The sequence below is a fragment of the Centruroides vittatus genome, unplaced genomic scaffold (assembly GCF_030686945.1).
Source record: "Centruroides vittatus isolate TY-2023 unplaced genomic scaffold, ASM3068694v2 scaffold_149, whole genome shotgun sequence".
NCBI lineage: Eukaryota > Metazoa > Arthropoda > Arachnida > Scorpiones > Buthidae > Centruroides > Centruroides vittatus.
The window spans coordinates 3,340,895-3,358,044 of NW_027122681.1; the positions used below are offsets into that span (position 1 = coordinate 3,340,895).

The 17,150-nt window shown below is 29.9% G+C and overlaps 1 protein-coding gene across 1 annotated transcript in view; it reads left to right on the forward strand.

Annotated features, from left to right (window-relative positions):
- The window catches only part of LOC136987322 (phosducin-like protein), a 29,683-nt gene extending 15,536 nt beyond the window's left edge, over positions 1-14,147 (forward strand). Inside the window, exons 5-9 of the mRNA XM_067285049.1 lie at positions 4,437-4,567; positions 9,441-9,546; positions 11,922-12,035; positions 12,192-12,316; positions 13,664-14,147. Of these exons, the coding sequence (XP_067141150.1) occupies positions 4,437-4,567; positions 9,441-9,546; positions 11,922-12,035; positions 12,192-12,316; positions 13,664-13,760 (573 nt within the window). The 3' untranslated portion in view covers positions 13,761-14,147. The remainder of the gene's footprint in view (positions 1-4,436; positions 4,568-9,440; positions 9,547-11,921; positions 12,036-12,191; positions 12,317-13,663) is intronic.
- Positions 14,148-17,150: the final 3,003 nt, after the last annotated feature.

Below are 17,150 nucleotides of genomic sequence, written 5' to 3' on the forward strand. Positions count from 1 at the left end.
TACTACGAATATTCAATAAGCTTTAAATTTCGTATAATTCGGATATCAGGGATTATCTGTGCGTGACATTTCAATTATGTTTACAGTTCTTAACGTCGTAAGGAATAGCGTAACGATAATCGTACGTCTTTTCTGTAAAAAACTTGTAGAGAATGCACCGGTCAAAGGCAGTAAAAGCGTAATTTTGTTTCAGAATATTACCGAAAACGAAAAAAAAAAAAAATTGTCGTCGTCGGACTGTTCGGAGTTCGAAAGTTTTCGGGAAATACGTCACACTGTGACTAAGGTTTCGAAATAGTAGTGAGACCGAATGTCGTCCTGCAACACACGTCGTGGTACACATATTGTCCGATAGAAAGCATAAAGATATAGCAATTGGAAGATAGTAATAAATTTGCGAAAAATGTCAGTGTGAGTGGTGAATTCGTGGAAAATCGTGTCCATTATAGAAAATTACAAAAATATCTATGAAATTTTGTTTCAAATATAAGTTACGTAGTTATATTATTGGTCAAAATTGTAAAAAGCAAGGCCGTAACAATTTTCCCCCTCAATCCAGGGGCCAAGCAATTTTTGAGACCCACAATCGGAAGACATTTTTATGTTCGTTGCACTTGAATAACTCGTGTTTACTAGAAGAAATTGCGTAGGTTACATAAAAGTTAACGAACCGAATTTACTACATTGATTCAGAGCAGCAGAACAGCATACTTTTTTTAAATGCATGCCCCCGTGACAGCCATTTTCTTAAGTATTTTTCCATTACGCATTTTTGCTAGTTGTATTTAGTATTATCGACAAACGGGAGTGCCTTGGTCAGTTATATAACAGTGTACAATTAAATGTAAAAAAGCATTTTTGTTAAAGCGAAAATTATTGCTGGAAAAACATAGATAAATGTGATAAAATTATAATTACCTTTTCTTTAAGACTAAGCATCTAATGACGTAGCGTGATGAAAAACCTTAATGTAGCACCGGAATACAATACATTAGCCATTTTTAATCGCATAATCTTAAACCACTCAATGCGTACCACTAACTCTCACCTCTCTTCTAAACAGAGGATCAATTGGCAGAAAACTAGAAATATTTTCTGATAATTTCTAATTGCCAGTTAACAGGAAACCCATTTATTGGGTGTGGATCCTTGAATTTTAATTGCGTTTTATTAAGTAGATTTAGTATAATATTATTCAAAATGAACTCCTTATGCACAAAATACCATTGCCGCTTGAGTGAAAATTGTACTCTAATGATAATAAATAGCGAGGTTGAGGCCGAAGTTTTAAACGCGAAAACGTGTACGTCGGACGTTGAGCGCCGCTTTCCTGTAAGCCTAGAAGTTTGACAATGGCGTTTGGAATGTCGAGCATGATTCCGCTGACTTTCCAAACGCCATTGTCAAACTTCTAGGCTTACAGGAAAGCGGCGCTCAACGTCCGACGTACACGTTTTCGCGTTTAAAACTTCGGCCTCAACCTCGCTAACATTTTAAATCTGGCGACCTTATGTCGAATAATTTCACGCCATCTTACATTAAGAATAAAAAAAAATACTTTGAAAAATTTATTTTATTACGACTGATTTTTTGATTTAAATATAAATAAAATTATTTTAATATTATTTAGACTAGTTAAAATTTAACGAGTTGTTTTTCCGACAGAGGGCATTGTCGATCTTAGGGTTGAGGAAGTAAACACGTGTTGGTGTTGACATTCAGTAAACATGAACGTTCAAATCAAACTCTAATGACAATTTTACTTTTTATTAGCATTTACAATTTTTTTATAAAACTCATTCCTACTCTCAAAATTAAGCCTTTTGCATTTTATAATAGTTAAAACTATAAAAAGTTTTTTAATAAAATGTGATAACAGATGCACCACCAAATGTTGCCAGGAAAGTTAAGCAACTCATTGCTGGATTTTTTCTAAAAGTGGGTCAAAATTGAATTTGAGTAGTTAAAAAATAACAAAATATGTTTGCAAATTTTGTTTTATTTAACTTTTAATGTACAGAAAAATAGTAATAAACTTCATATAAGTGAAAAGAAAATTATAATCTGAAGTTCGTTATTAGTGGTTTTTAAGACTTTTCACGACTGATTTAGGACCCTATTTTCACATTACATATCTAAGTGTTAGAGTCTACCAGTGGAGTACCGTCATTGGAAGCGGTGGAAGTGCCGCTTCCACCTTCCAATGACCTTCCCTTGTAGTTTCTAAAATATAAATTTTCATATTTTAACGTACTTTGAATTAATTAAAATTAATATTTTATTATAACTGCATTATGTATCTTATTACAAATTTCTATTCTACATGTGAAAAAAACGATAAGATTGCTATTGTATATTCGAATATCAGTGGTGGAATGGAAGTGCTTATGAGACAGCTTCCACGGCGAGAATAACTGAATGGTGTAAAGCAGCCAGAGGACATTGGCTCATGTGCTTTACAGAGCACTAACCTCAGCTGGTTTAGCTGGTGGAAGCTACACACGTGTAATGCTTCCAATGATTCTATCCTTTAGCCACTGGGTAGGGAGCTATCTGACTAAGTGAATAGTTTGAATACCCTTTACTTTTTAAATATTAATGTTAATTTTATGTACGTTTTTTTGCAAAGTTATATTTAATTATAATTTTTTTTTTATTGTACTGTAATTATATTGACAGATTTTCAGACATAAAATCTTTAGAATTTTTATCACTCTTAGATGTTAATAATTTTAATATTATGAAAAACAATTTTTCCAAGCGTGTTTTAATTCTATAAATTAAGTAAATTTTATGGGAAATTTTTTGATTTATCTGAATTACGTAGTGAATTGCAATATTTATATTCGTGTCCGGACTATATTGACAAGTAACTCTTAAACATAAAACATATTGTAATTAATGTTGATTCGAACAGAGACGTACTAAAAGAATTATATGATTTAATATCATTAATATTTATGGTACCATCTACTGGTGGGTCTGCTGAGCGCAGTTTTTCGACCACGAAGCAAATTCATACATTGGCCAGGAACACTCGGTCGGGGGAAAAATTATTGTCACTAGCATTGCTTTCAATAGAAAAAGAGCTTTTAAATATGTTGATGGAGTTGACGACCAGCGACTTTTATGATAAAGTAATTAACGACTTTGCGGAAAAAATCACCAAATAGAGTTAGTTTATAAAAAATTAAAAAAAACAAGTTTTTCTATCATTGTTTGTATCGTATCAATTTGTATTATGTATGTATTATTTGTATTTTAGAACTAAAATACATAAATTGTTTATTTTTGTCATTTCCAGTATTTGTTTAAAACTTTTATGGAAATGTCATGTACCGGACAGGTCTGACTCGTCACGAAAGACACGAAAAAACGGTTAATTTAAAAAAAAATTTATTAGTTTAGAAAAACATAGGTAAAAGTCGTTTGTAGTCAGACACCCATTGTTTATATCAAACTGTGAGGCAGAAACCATAAATCGCGGAAGGAAGTCATCGTACGATCGGTGGAAGATTGAATTCGTCTTCTATTTTGACTTTTCTCCCGCTCCAGGTAAGAGTCTTGTTACATTTAGTAACCAGGGGCCAACCACTCAGGAAGCGTGATTGAGGGAGAATGACCAATGAAATGGACGAAAGAAACGAAGATTGATATAATCCCCAACAATCGAGGACACCTGGCACTCTGTTAATGTTTCGAATAACCAAAATGTCGTGGGTCAACGTGCAAAAAAAAACTAAAAAAAAAAAAACAGTTTCTCGTCTATTGTACCAACCCGTAACCCGTGCCACTTCGGACTGAGACCGTGTCCCCAACGCCAACAGAGGAACTCTCCTCATACCGTACAGGCTTGTCAATGCCACTGTCCCGGGGCCACCTTCGATCGACCATCGAAGAACCACATTGACGCCCAGGATGTCCGAATGGCTGATTGTCATAAAGCAAACTATTTTGTACATAGTATTTGTTTATTTTGTGTTTCTTTTTTGTCGGTTTTTGTCAAATACGTCTCTTCCACCACCACGCACGTACGAATGGACCCTAGGCCATCACTGACGCGTAATTAACTGATTGCCCCTGGAAGTCGGCTTCTTACAGAAACACAGCTTCCCTGTCGTCAAATGTCATGGCATGCCACTGAAGTCTACCAAATATTTTTTATAATTTATATGCACTTTTTTACTTTGAGTAAAAATTTTAATTATTTAGGAATTTTATACTATTAATTAGCTTCATAACATGTTTCTTGTTTCAAATGCATGGAATATTATGTACTTGATTCTGGTATTCAATATAAGATAGATTTGTTTTGCTTAATTGTTATGGTCATCTGATGATAAAATTGGGTAGATTAAAAAGTGTCGAAGATAATAAACACTTCCGTATTAAAATGTGTTGTGATGATTACTAATGCATGAATATTTTATATTTAGTTGGATGATGAACAAGCAAAACAGAAGGAAGAAGCCATAGAAAAGGATCTTCAAGAATTAATGAATGATGAATTTTTAAAAGAATATATGCAAAAAAGAATGGAAGAAATGATGAAATCTGTTCAAAATAAGTAAGCAAAATAAACTTTTATTAATATCAAGTTACAAAACATAATCTTGACAGACAATAGAAGATTTTGATAGGAATACTTTACATAACAGATAATACAATTATTATAAGTTAAGATATTAACTTATAATAATTGATAGCAAAGGTAGAGAGTGGGCAGATGTCTGATGTTGCTGCGCAGTATGGCTTAAACAGGTCTACAGCAGGCCACAGTCCAATCTTACCTAAGAAAAATACTGTAGAAATCAAGAAGACTCAAGCAGCTAAAGGAATAACAAAAATTACATCTGAGAAATAAAGAGCAATGAAGAGCTCATAATGGAACCTGAAACTGATCTGACAACAGAAGAATGCCGATGATTAAAATTTCTTGTTTGTAAATGTTACAAAATTAATAAATTGTATATAAAATGCTAAACTACAAAATTTTTTGTACATAACAGGTTATTAAATAGAGTTATTTTAAATAACAAAAGTTTATAAATATGGTTTATTTAAATGTACTTTACCCTAAATTATTGTAAATGATCTAAAAAGAATAAATCCATATAAAATTTTGCAATAAAAATTATAAGAATAGTTTAAATAAACTTGGACAACAAAAGGAGAAAATGTCGAAATCTCCCTGTATAGTAATTAAATGATAACATTGGATGAATCTGTTATCGTTGATTGATTTATAATTTTGGGCTTAGTTCACTGTCTAATTAAATTAGGATATTTGTTATTCAAAGTCTTGAAATCATCATTTTAGAGAACAAGGAAGTAAATGTAATGTCAAACATAAGTAATGTAAAGAAAGAAAGAATATTTAATTTGAATTTCTGCAGATAAGCAAAGATAGAAAGCATGTGTAAATGAGCTTGTCAACTGAATAACACTTTATGAATTTCAGTATTATATTTCCAGAAAGATTGGTCTTTTTCTTTTATATTTTATGTTAGTTTTTACATGATTTTAAATATATCATGAAGAGTTTATTAGAGAATAAAAATGTTAAAACTATTCTTGTAAAAGTAAAAATGAAAATTTCAGGATGGAATACAATGGATGATCGGTTAACGAACATAATCCATTCCAAGACTTTGTTTGCTATCCGAATTGTTCATTAACCAATTATCGATTTACCATAGGTTTTTATGGGAATTTGATTAATTCATTCTGGAGACCCCAAAAAATAAAAAAATATATACTTTCTTACTACGTTTATTTATATGTAATAATAAAAATACATATATATATACACACACAGTCTTGCATTTTTATTAGTCATGTTTTTCTGTTTGTGGGGGTTAAAGAATCTGTTTAATGTTGATTGCTTTTATCTCTTCTTCAGGATTTTTTGGAAGTAATTAATATCATTGTAATTGTAGAGGTCCCTAAGCCTATTAACCTCAACTTGGTTTGGATGCCATTTGGATGATAGTTGTTCTGACATCCTCCCACTTCTTCAAAAGATCTTTAATAGTAGATATCGGCATTAATCTTTTTTTTCAGAAGAAAACATATCTTGCCGAGCTTCTTGGTGTTCTTCATTCAAGAGTTCTTGGCATTCTTCTGTTGTCAGATCAGTTTCAGGTTCCATTATGAGCTCTTCATTGCTCTTTATTTCTCAGATGTAATTTTTGTTATTCCTTTAGCTGCTTGAGTCTTCTTGATTATACAGTATTTTTCTTAGGTAAGATTGGACTGTGGCCTGCTGTAGACCTGTTTAAGCCATACTGCGCAGCAACATCAGACATCTGCCCACTCTCTACCTTTGCTATTATACTCTCACCTTATCGAAAATAAAACTGACGCAAAACTTAACGAGTGCCGCCCAACAGTCTTGCGAATACTATAAAAGAGTTGTTTCTGTCAGAAAAATAAAAGGCTGGAATTACAAGGGAGAGTTTCAAAGTTCAGAGGAATACTATTTGATCAGTATATACTGGGTTGAGCGTCAATGTTGATGTCTCCTGTGCTCCGAAAAGTTTCAAATTGTTGCCCGAAGACAAAGGAAGACCAATTAGTATTCATTATTTTATGTCGCTTCTTGTGTATGTTCTGAAAACATGTGTTCGTTGTCCGAATATAAAAATCTTTTGTGAAAGTGTTCGTTATTCAATTTGTTTGTTAACTGAACTGTTTGTTAACCAATCACCCACTGTATATTAATAAAACGTTATAAAATTAAAGGCTAAATACTAAAAACATTTTAAATCATCTTCCAAACATTCATTCATACCATCAGAATATGACAGACATTAATGAAATCAACCTTTCTTTGTAGATTCTTCTCTGTCTACATATACATATATGAATTGTTTAAAACTCCCTCTGGCATTGGATTTTTGTAAAATTTTTTGATGCCAGGATTTTTAAACAATTTGCATGTATAGGTAGAGAAGACCATACAAATTAGATCAGCTTCGAGGTTATGAATAGACATTTGCAAGACCTCAAATGTTTTTTTTTCCTTTTTACTTCATTTATTTACCAATGTTAAAACTATACTTCAATTATTTGAATTTTTTCCTATAAATCTCTTTAAAAAAAGTGAATTTATATCATAGTATATTAAATCTGTTGCAAGATAAACTCAAAGTGTATTAAAAATAATTAAAATAATAAATAATGCTATGAATATATTGTTTCTAACAGATAATGAAAGTTACATACTTTACAAAAATGTTTATAGAAAGCATGCATCTGACTGAATGTCACATTGCCAAGAGAAAAGAAGATAATTTAAATTTCAGTACATTTTTATTGTTTTACTCCATGCACTTGTTGATTAAAAGATTAAAATTGTATTTTTGCATGCTATTTTCATAAATTATTAGAATAGCATGCAAAAATTCAGTTTTAAGTTTTATTGACAAAGCTTTAGAAACAAGTTTAGCCAGTCCAGCCATGGCTAGACCAATTTTTGCTGTGAATGTTTTGAACACAATACTACTTTCAAATCATCCGCTAGCATGAAACACTGTCAGATCAAATCAATAGACTTTTCAGGAGGAAAGGGTTATTCCTAAAGTATTGCTTTCTTATCTCTCTGACAACACAGGGAGTTAAATTTACAGATTTACCCAAACAAGAGAAAAGTACTGAAATTTTTGAATTATCAGACTCTATTTCAGTCATGGAAGTGGATAAGGCCATCAAATACATTAAATGTGGGAAGGTTGCTGATGTAAATGATACAAGACCAGCAATGCTAAAGTATAGAGAAATAACAGTAGTACAGTGGTTGCATCACATTATTCAAATATGTTAGTCTGAAGGGAAGGTTCCAGAGGCTTGGAGAAAAGATTTAATTGCACCGATTCATAAAAAAGAAAGTAAAACAGAATGTAGTAATTACAGAGGAATCTCACTTCTCAGTGTACCGGCTAAATTTATGCCAGTGTTTTAGGAAAAAGGATCAAATATAATTTAATAAAATTTAAACCAAATAGAAAATGCCAGGATCAAATATTTACAGTAAGATAATTGACAAGGAATATGGGAATATAACAATAAATTATACTTGGGATTCGTTGACCTGGAGAAGGCATTTGATAGAGTGCCTAGAGGATTACTTTTTGAAGTTCTTGAGAAATATGGCATAAAGGATACCCTAGTAAGGTGAATCCAAACCTCGTATAAGAACTATAAATCAGCTGTAACTAGAAGTGTGGCAAGAGTATACACTTTCACTTTTATTATTTATAAGTTTCATGGTTAATTTAATAAAAGAATCAAAACAATTGACAAACTTCAGTTTGGGAAATATAAAGGTTGGTTCTTTATTCTATGCAGATGACATTGTCCTATTAAGCAATAAACCCAAGGACCTTCAGCAATCTTTAAATAATTTAGAGGAAAGTTGCAGGAATTTTCAGTATGTCAATCAGCTACAAGAAAACAAAGGTTATGGCTATTGGTAGAGAGAAAGAGACTTGTAAACTTGATAACAAATACTTAGAACATGTCAATAGGTTCTCATACTTATGAACAACTTTTAGTGAAGACAGAAAGTTAGATTTGGAAATAAGCAATAGATTAAGCAAGGCAGATCAAGCAGAAAGCCAATTGAGCAAATATATCTGGAACAAGAAAGGAATAAGTCATAAGACAAAACTGGCTATGTACAACACAATTTTTAAACCTGTATTGACATATGGTTCTGAGAGTTGGGCAAGAAATAAGCAAATTGACTGAAAATTAGAAACAACGGAAATGAGAGTATTTTGAAAAATTAGTGGTGTTAATAGATGGATATAGTGGCAAAATCATATTAAAAATGAAGACATAAGAAAAAACTAAGGTAACTAATATTCAGTCGAGAGTAATTGAGGCTAATCTGAGGTGGTTTGGCCATTTAGAAAGAATGGTAGAAAAGCAACTAGCCAAACAGGTATTTGAAGCTAAAATCAGAAGGAAAAAACCAAAAGTATATCCTAGACAAAGATTGATAGTATTAATCAGACCTTAGAGGAAAGGAATTTAACTTTACTCCAGGCTAAAAACTTGTCTGTCGATAGGAGAGTTTGGAGAAAGGTAGTGGTTAGTAGTATAAAAGTTTGATTTTTCACCATATTGATTTGTACACCCTCTGGTTATCAGCAGGAATGGATGATGGCGAAAAGTTGAAATGAGTAGATAAATATTGATAGTGAAATCTTAATAAAGAAACTAGTAGATTGTGATTGTAATCTTGGCAGTAACTCCTCTTTTTTTGGGCTGGACCACTTTCTCTCCTTCCTACAACCCTAATTAATATTCCCAGTTTTGAATTTCTCTCTATTAAGACCAAAGATACACATTATATAGGACCATTTTTATTAATAATAATTAGTAATACATTTCAAAAGATAATTACTTTATAAACATTGATTCCTTTTTTTCAGACCAAAATTTAATGCATTATATAATCTAAAAAACGGGCAAGAATATTTGGAAGCAATTGAGAAGGAGAAACCCACCGTAACTATAGTTATTCATATTTACACTGCCGTAAGTTACTTTTTGATCTATTGAAGTTTAAGTTATAAATTTAAAAATATATTTTAAAGTTATTTAAATAATTTTTATTATTAAATATTACATTCAGTTTTTTTTTTTTTATTAAGAAATTATAAATGTTACTTAGTCTGGGCTTGTTAGAAATTTATATTGATACATTGTAATTTATTTATTTATATTATGAAAATTTAGCAGACATTTTAAACATTTTCTTTTACTTATAACATTTGAAATATAACTTAGCAAAATTTTTATATTATATAAAAGCCATTTTAAAATTTGTTGTTAACAAAAATTTATTACATTCTGTATATGTAAGTTATATACAGTCAACCCTTGAAACAGCATCTTCCTAATTAGTATCATTTTCATATTTCTGAATAGATCACTCCCCATAAATAAATTACTTAGACTCTGAATCTAGTAAATCATACTAAGTTTATGATTTTACATCTCCAAATTGCATTGCGAATCATCAAAGAATGTGATTTAGAGCAGTGGTTGGAAACCTATGGCACGCGGAGGTTTTTTGGTGGCATGGCCTAAAGCAGGGATGGACGACCAGCAGCCTGCATTAATATTTTTTTGTCACCCGTGCTGCATAAAATAGGAATAAATATATCAATTTCTCAGTTTAAGGAAGTATGCAGCAAAAATTTAAACATTGTTTTCTACAACTTATGTATATGAACAGTTTTTTCCTGCAATGAATTTGGTAAAAATTAAAACAAGAAATCAGCTAACAGACTCGCATCGAAACTAATTTAAAACTAGCAGCGACTAATATTTAACCAAATATTTCTGATATATTACATTCACATTAGTTTCAGAAGCTAAATTAAGTATACCTATGCTAATTTATAATTATATATGAATAAATAATTGTGATTTACCAGAATTTATTTTCTATTTTCTTTTGTATGTGGCCCGCCTCAGTTCAAAAGTTTTGAAATGTGGCCCTTACATAGAAAAAAGTTGAATATCCCTGGCCTAGAGAATGACAATTAATGAAACTTTTTCAATACTCTAATAAAAAGTAATTTATAAAAAATATTTTTAATGATAAAAATACAATTTATAAGATATAAATTAAAATTTTGTTATAATAGTGAGGTTGAGGCCAAAGTTTAAACATGAAAACGTGTACGTTGGACGTTGACTGCCGCTTTCCTGTAAGCCTAGAAGTTTGACAGTGGCGTTTGGAATGTCGAGCATGATTCCACTGACTTTCCAAACACCATTGCCAAACTTCTAGGCTTACAGGAAAGCGGCGCTGAACGTCCGACATACACGTTTTCGCGTTTAAAACTTCGGCCTCAATCTCGCTAATAACTAAAAGGTGGAATAAACTTCCAGACAGATTTTCATGTATGAAGAAAGTCTTCTTTGTTCTTTTAACCATTTTCGGTACAATGTCCTACTGTGAGCAAACATTCAAAATGATGGAATGTATTATAAATTCATATAGAAATCATTTAGCTGAAGAAAATTTGGAAATGTGCATAAAGTTAAAAAATTCAAACTAGGAACCAAATATTGAACTATTAGCTTCAGAATTTGAATCTCAAAGGAGTTAGTAGTGTTTAAATATTGTAATTTTTAATGATGTTTTTATTATAATAGTTTATTATAGTGTTCGTCGTTATACAGGTATACCTCGAGTTACGTCGTTCCCAATTATACGTCGTTTGTCAAAAAAGTATATGGAAAAATAAAAATCAAGTTTAAGTCAGTTTATTTGACTTTACATCCATCCGCCACAAATATTGAAGTTGTAATATCACTATAAAAGCGTTAAAAGCACATAAAATCATATTAAAATATGTACATTTACAGTAGATGTTAATATAATCATCATAAATCCTAGAGAACGAAACATGAAAACATCTGTGTTTCTGTGTTGTCGTCTTATTTCGCGGTCTTTAAGTGCTCATTATTGGCGTTTTCCACCGTAGTTACGACGTAAGTCGAAACTACACAAGTAAATTCGACTTACGTCGCCTCTCCTGGAACCAATTACCGACGTAAGGCGAGGCATACCTGTATAATTCTGATGAACTGGTAAACTTGGAACAGTATTTTTTGTTAACACTGCTAATCTGTTAGCAAAGTGTAGTAAAACATTGTTTCTGGCTTGCAAATTCTACTCTAGGAATAAACTTGGACCTTTTCTTTGTAAGTTTTGAATGGAAGTTATCGTTTCAAGAGTAACATTAGTTGATGGGTTTATGATGCATTAGAATTGATAATTAACTAATAGTAATGTTTTTTAAACGTTAGATATTTAAGCATAAAAAATGTTTTTTATTTAGTATTTGTAAAATATACTAAAGTATGTAAACAAGAATAATTTTACATTTTTGAAGGATATTCCAGGGTGTGAAGCTATGAATGGCTGTCTTCAGTGCCTAGCACAAGAATATCCATCTGTAAAATTTTGCAGGTTAGAAGCATCATCTGCAGGGATGAGTAAACATTTTGTAAGAATTATATTTTGATTTAGTTTAGAATTACAATCTGCAGAATATGAAATAGATTGTATAATTGAAAATTTATTTTCTCCTAGTATAATCTATTGTAGGAAATTTTTATTTAATTCAATTTTATAATTATATGTGAATTAAAACTCTTTGCAGGAAAATTACGGAGTTCCAGCACTTTTAGTATACAAAGGTGGACAATTAATAGGCAATTTTGTACGCCTTACAGATGAATTTGGAGACGACTTTTATGCTGGCGATGTTGAAAATTTTCTTTTAGAGTGAGTTTTCATTTTATTATATATTCTTAAATAATTTTAAATAGAAGCAAGTAAATAAAATATAAATTTCCTTAATTTAAATTTTTTAAATGATAGCTCCTTTTCAATGCACCTTCATAATCAAAGTCAAATACTTTGTTATTCTACATTACATTATATACAGAGAACTTATTATAACACAGAGAAATACACATTTAGTGATATTTACAAAAAAATTATTTTATTGTGCAATTTTACGGGAGGTTTAATTTATTACTATTGTATGACATTTTAAGTAATAAATTCAGATATTCTACTGATATTAAGAGCTTACTTGCCCAAATATTTTTGTTTATTCGGTTATAGTAAATTGTTAAGAATTCACAATTGTAAAATGCCGATAATGTTATTACCTTTTCATATTTATAAGGTATATTTTTTATGACTTGAACTTTAATATATTGTGTAAAATTACATAAATTTAGAGTTTAGCATAAATGAAGTAAATCCTGTCTTTGGTTTTATTGATAACTTGGTGGCCGGGTGACCAAGGCATTTCGGTTGTTAGCTTAGGATTGATGAAATTCTATTCTAGCTTCCCTAGGATAGAATTCAATCAAGAAATCCCAGGAATTTTTCATGGCAGTCCATCTCAGATATGATATTTGTTTTATCCACACATTTTTAAAACACAATGATAATGCAGGCAAAAACATTAGATTGTTCAACAGTCTAGTGTTTTTTGTTTGTTTGTTATGTTTAAAAAACAAATATAAATTATGGTTCCAAAGCATCTAAATCTGCTATATTTTCTAAATTAACTAATTTGGAAGCAAAGATCAGACAGAAATATGAGTAATGTAACTAGTAATGTCTTTATGTAGTAAGTAGGCATTATCGGTTTGAGTTCTGCTCCAGGCTGATCTTTTCTATCAGAATATTTTGAATTAAATTTAATTTCTCCAATAACCACCTACCACCTAGCTCAAATTACTTAGTATCTTAATAATTAATTATCCGTATTATAGCTAATAAAAATCTGGCTGCGTTGTTTGATAATTAACGTATATCAGGTTTAGTTTTATTTGTTTTTTAACACAGTTTAAATAAATCCGATAACAAGACAAAGTTAGGATGAATAAAACTTAATTATATCTAAATAAAAAAATTATTTCTTACAGAATTGCTAATAATAAATATTTTATAAAGAAATGTATTTAAATTGAAGGGAAAAAAATGACTTTTTACAGATGTATTTAAAACTTTTATATTTACTTAAAATTAAAGACACAAATATTTTTTATTATAATTAATTATAGTTATTATATTAAGAATATAATAAATATATTTTTGATTGTATATTTCTAGACATGGTATGCTACCCGATCAGAGTTTGGTTCCCGTTATTGTCAAAAGGGATGGCAAACAAAATGAAAAAACTGATAGTGATTTCGAATTAGAATGATAATTTACATTTTATCTCAAAGTACGAATTCAAATTTTCATATATTTTTAGTCATTGCAAATCATTATTTTCTAAATATTATTGAACATAAAGGGACATTTCATCACATTGATACACGTTTAAGTCTAGCTGTTTTTAAAATTTGGACATAAAAATTTATTAATTATAACTAATTTATTCAATTTTTATATATAGATATAGATTGCATTTATTTATAAGTGCATTTTTAGCAAACATAAAGGACCAAAATGTAATGGTGATTCGACAACTAATTATTCTGTTATTAAATATGTCTTTCAATAATTAAATAACGACAGTTGTCTCAATGGAATATTCACTAATTGTATTATAAACAAAACTGAATAAATTTATTTATAATTATAATAATTGCTTTAACAAATTAAATTATTTAAAGTTATTTGTTTTCCAAAACAATAAAATATAATTGACTGGAATTAATTTTAGCTTCTGTTGGATATGATATTAAAATAAATCCATTTTTTTTTCTTTGTGATAACTTACATATTTCAAGCGTTTTATGTATATTTACAACTATGATTTTTCAAAAAATATTCTGGATTTAAAAATTAAGTAAAAATATAAAAAATGGCTTTAATTTCATTTAAAATGTTATTGTTTCAAAATTCAAAACGTTTAAGTTATAAATGATTTATATTTGTGTATTTTTCATGTTCTTGAATTGATTTTGTTCTCTGTCTGCTCTTCCCTGAAACTGCATAGATACTATGCTTATCGATAAGAACTTAGCTACTAGTTTTCAATGATAACATATATTTATATTGTATTTGGAGTTACAAAATCACTAATTTATAACTTTGCTTGGAAAATTTGTGTGTACAAGTTTATTAATGTTAACAACATTGTTCTGATACTAGTTACTTATATCATCAAAATAGCTAATCTTTAAATTCTGATAAACCTTCTGAGTGTATATATAGTATGAATTTTCTGTATAACACAAATCTATACACATACATATGTACAAAGCCAACTAATATCAGCAGATCGAAGCTATTTTTATATTTAATGTTTTTTAAATTAAACCTATAATATCGTATACATAAGTACAATTGAAACAAAATATGTTTACTTGTTTGATATATATTCACACACCTTACACATCCAGCAACAAACAGCTTTAATAGTGCATGTTAACGTTTTTGGCTCATTTAAATGACTGTCATTAGGTGAACTGAAATTACAAAGTAGTAGTTTTAGTTCACGTGATGATGATCCCGTTTAAAATGACTGGGAAAATTAATTGCTTGCTGTTAAAGCTGTTTGTTGCTGAAGGTTTAAGGTATGTGGATATATTCTGTAATAAATTCCAGGTTGTTTAAGCTAAGATTGTCTCGTGTGCAAGATATTTATATTGTATTTGACCATCGATATGAAAGTAACTAAATATTTAGATATATTATTTCAAAATAATTATTGCATCTATTAAATATATATATATTTTTTCCTGTAAATATTGTGATCATCAAGAAATTTCCTAAAAATTCTCATAGGAGAAGCCAATTTACTTACTGTTGTTGTTAATCAATTTTTTATTACGAAATCAATTATTATAGCTTTTTACAAAAAGTTAATGAATCATTAATAGTAAGTTAAAAGAAACAAAATATAATTTAAAATATTTATATTATTATTCCAATGTTTATGGGATAAATGAGCTAAAAGTTCACTAGATTTCCTCAGTAAGTTAACTAGTTCCTCAATAAGAAGTGAGGGGAAAAACTAAGAAAGAGTTTTGCATTTTACACTTGGTTTAAAGTAGGTTTTCACATGCAATGAATATTGGTACCAGGAACATGCCAATTTAATGATGCCAAAAAGCGCACCTGCTGTGTATTTTTACTGGCCCTATGATTATTGGTCAGTCAAGTGGTGTCATCTAAATTTTGTTTCCACATACAAATAAACTGATGGCTGTCAATTGTGCCAATTATTATTGTAGCTTTACTCAATAATTGAAGTCAATATACTTATTATGACAGTTTGATTAGTTGTCAAAGAATAGAGCTAATTAGATCAGTATTAGGAATTTGTTCTGCTTTTAATTAACCTCTTATTTTAACTATACCAATTAGAACCTTTCTTTCAATTGATTATTTAATGATATAGAAGGTTTAATTAGTTTATACAGAGTTATTTCGGTCTTAAAAGTTTTCTACTCTGGTGGAAGACAAATTTGTCTGTGACTTTTTAACTGTCTCGGGTTAAAATTTTTCATAAAATTAAGATGTTTTAAAGGATGCTTCTTATTCAAAACTTGTTTCATTTGTGTAGCAAGTTATAAACTATATAAATTCCAGAAGGAACTTTTAGCAAATTTACATATGCACGTCCAAAAGAATGAACACAATTGCTAGCAGCGATAGCTAAAGTCGCCAAGCCAGTTGGGTGACGAGCCCACCATGACATTGTGATTGCTGCATTATAGTTTAAGGTGGACACGTTCCATACTGACAAGTCTCTCTACCTAGGTATTGGCAAACATTTAACATCCATCTGCCATAACTATTTTTTTCACCAAAGACTTACTTTTATTGCTTTAATCTTTAAAATATTATGTTGTTGTGTATTATTTTGTGTCAGACATAGAGTAATACAGTTCTTGCCATATTTGTGTACAAATATCATCTATCTTTAAGTTTTGGACATGTGTAAAAATAAAGATTGACTTGACTGTGTCTATTCCTCTGTCTGAAGGAACAAATTGTAAAGGCTTCGAAATTTGTTTTTGTTTTTTTCTTTTAATTGTAAATATTTTAAAAATCATCCCGATTACGAACCGAAAACATTTCAAAATTCTGCCTGCACGAATGAAACTCTGTCCAAACTAATGATTGCAAATTGTTTAAATAAGATTACTGACTAAAATGTGTTGCCTAAAGTAATATAGAAAAGTCAGTAGCAGTAATAATTTTTTTTAAATAACATTACTTTCAAAATATGAGAGAATTCCTGCGGTATGCCAGAAAATTGTTACTGTTAGACATTATATAAATGATAAATCAATTCAATAACAATATGTATATCAAAGTGAATGTTAGATCAGTATAGATCAGTGGTTCGAAAAAGTTATTGGGTCTGCAAACCGGATAGATTGAGTTGCAAGACAACATGGACCAACTTGTAAAATCTAGAGTGCATGTCAAAAAATTTTGTCTATTCAATAACCTAATATAAGAGGTAAGTGGTGTGTAAAATTATACTTTCATGTGACTAAACAGCATAGAATTGTACGGTACATAAGAAAAATGATTAGGCCAATCGGCGGACCACCTGGTTTGTGGGCGTTGACCACTACTGGACTACAAATCATACTTTAAGCGTGATAAATGTGTAACATTTTAAAATTAA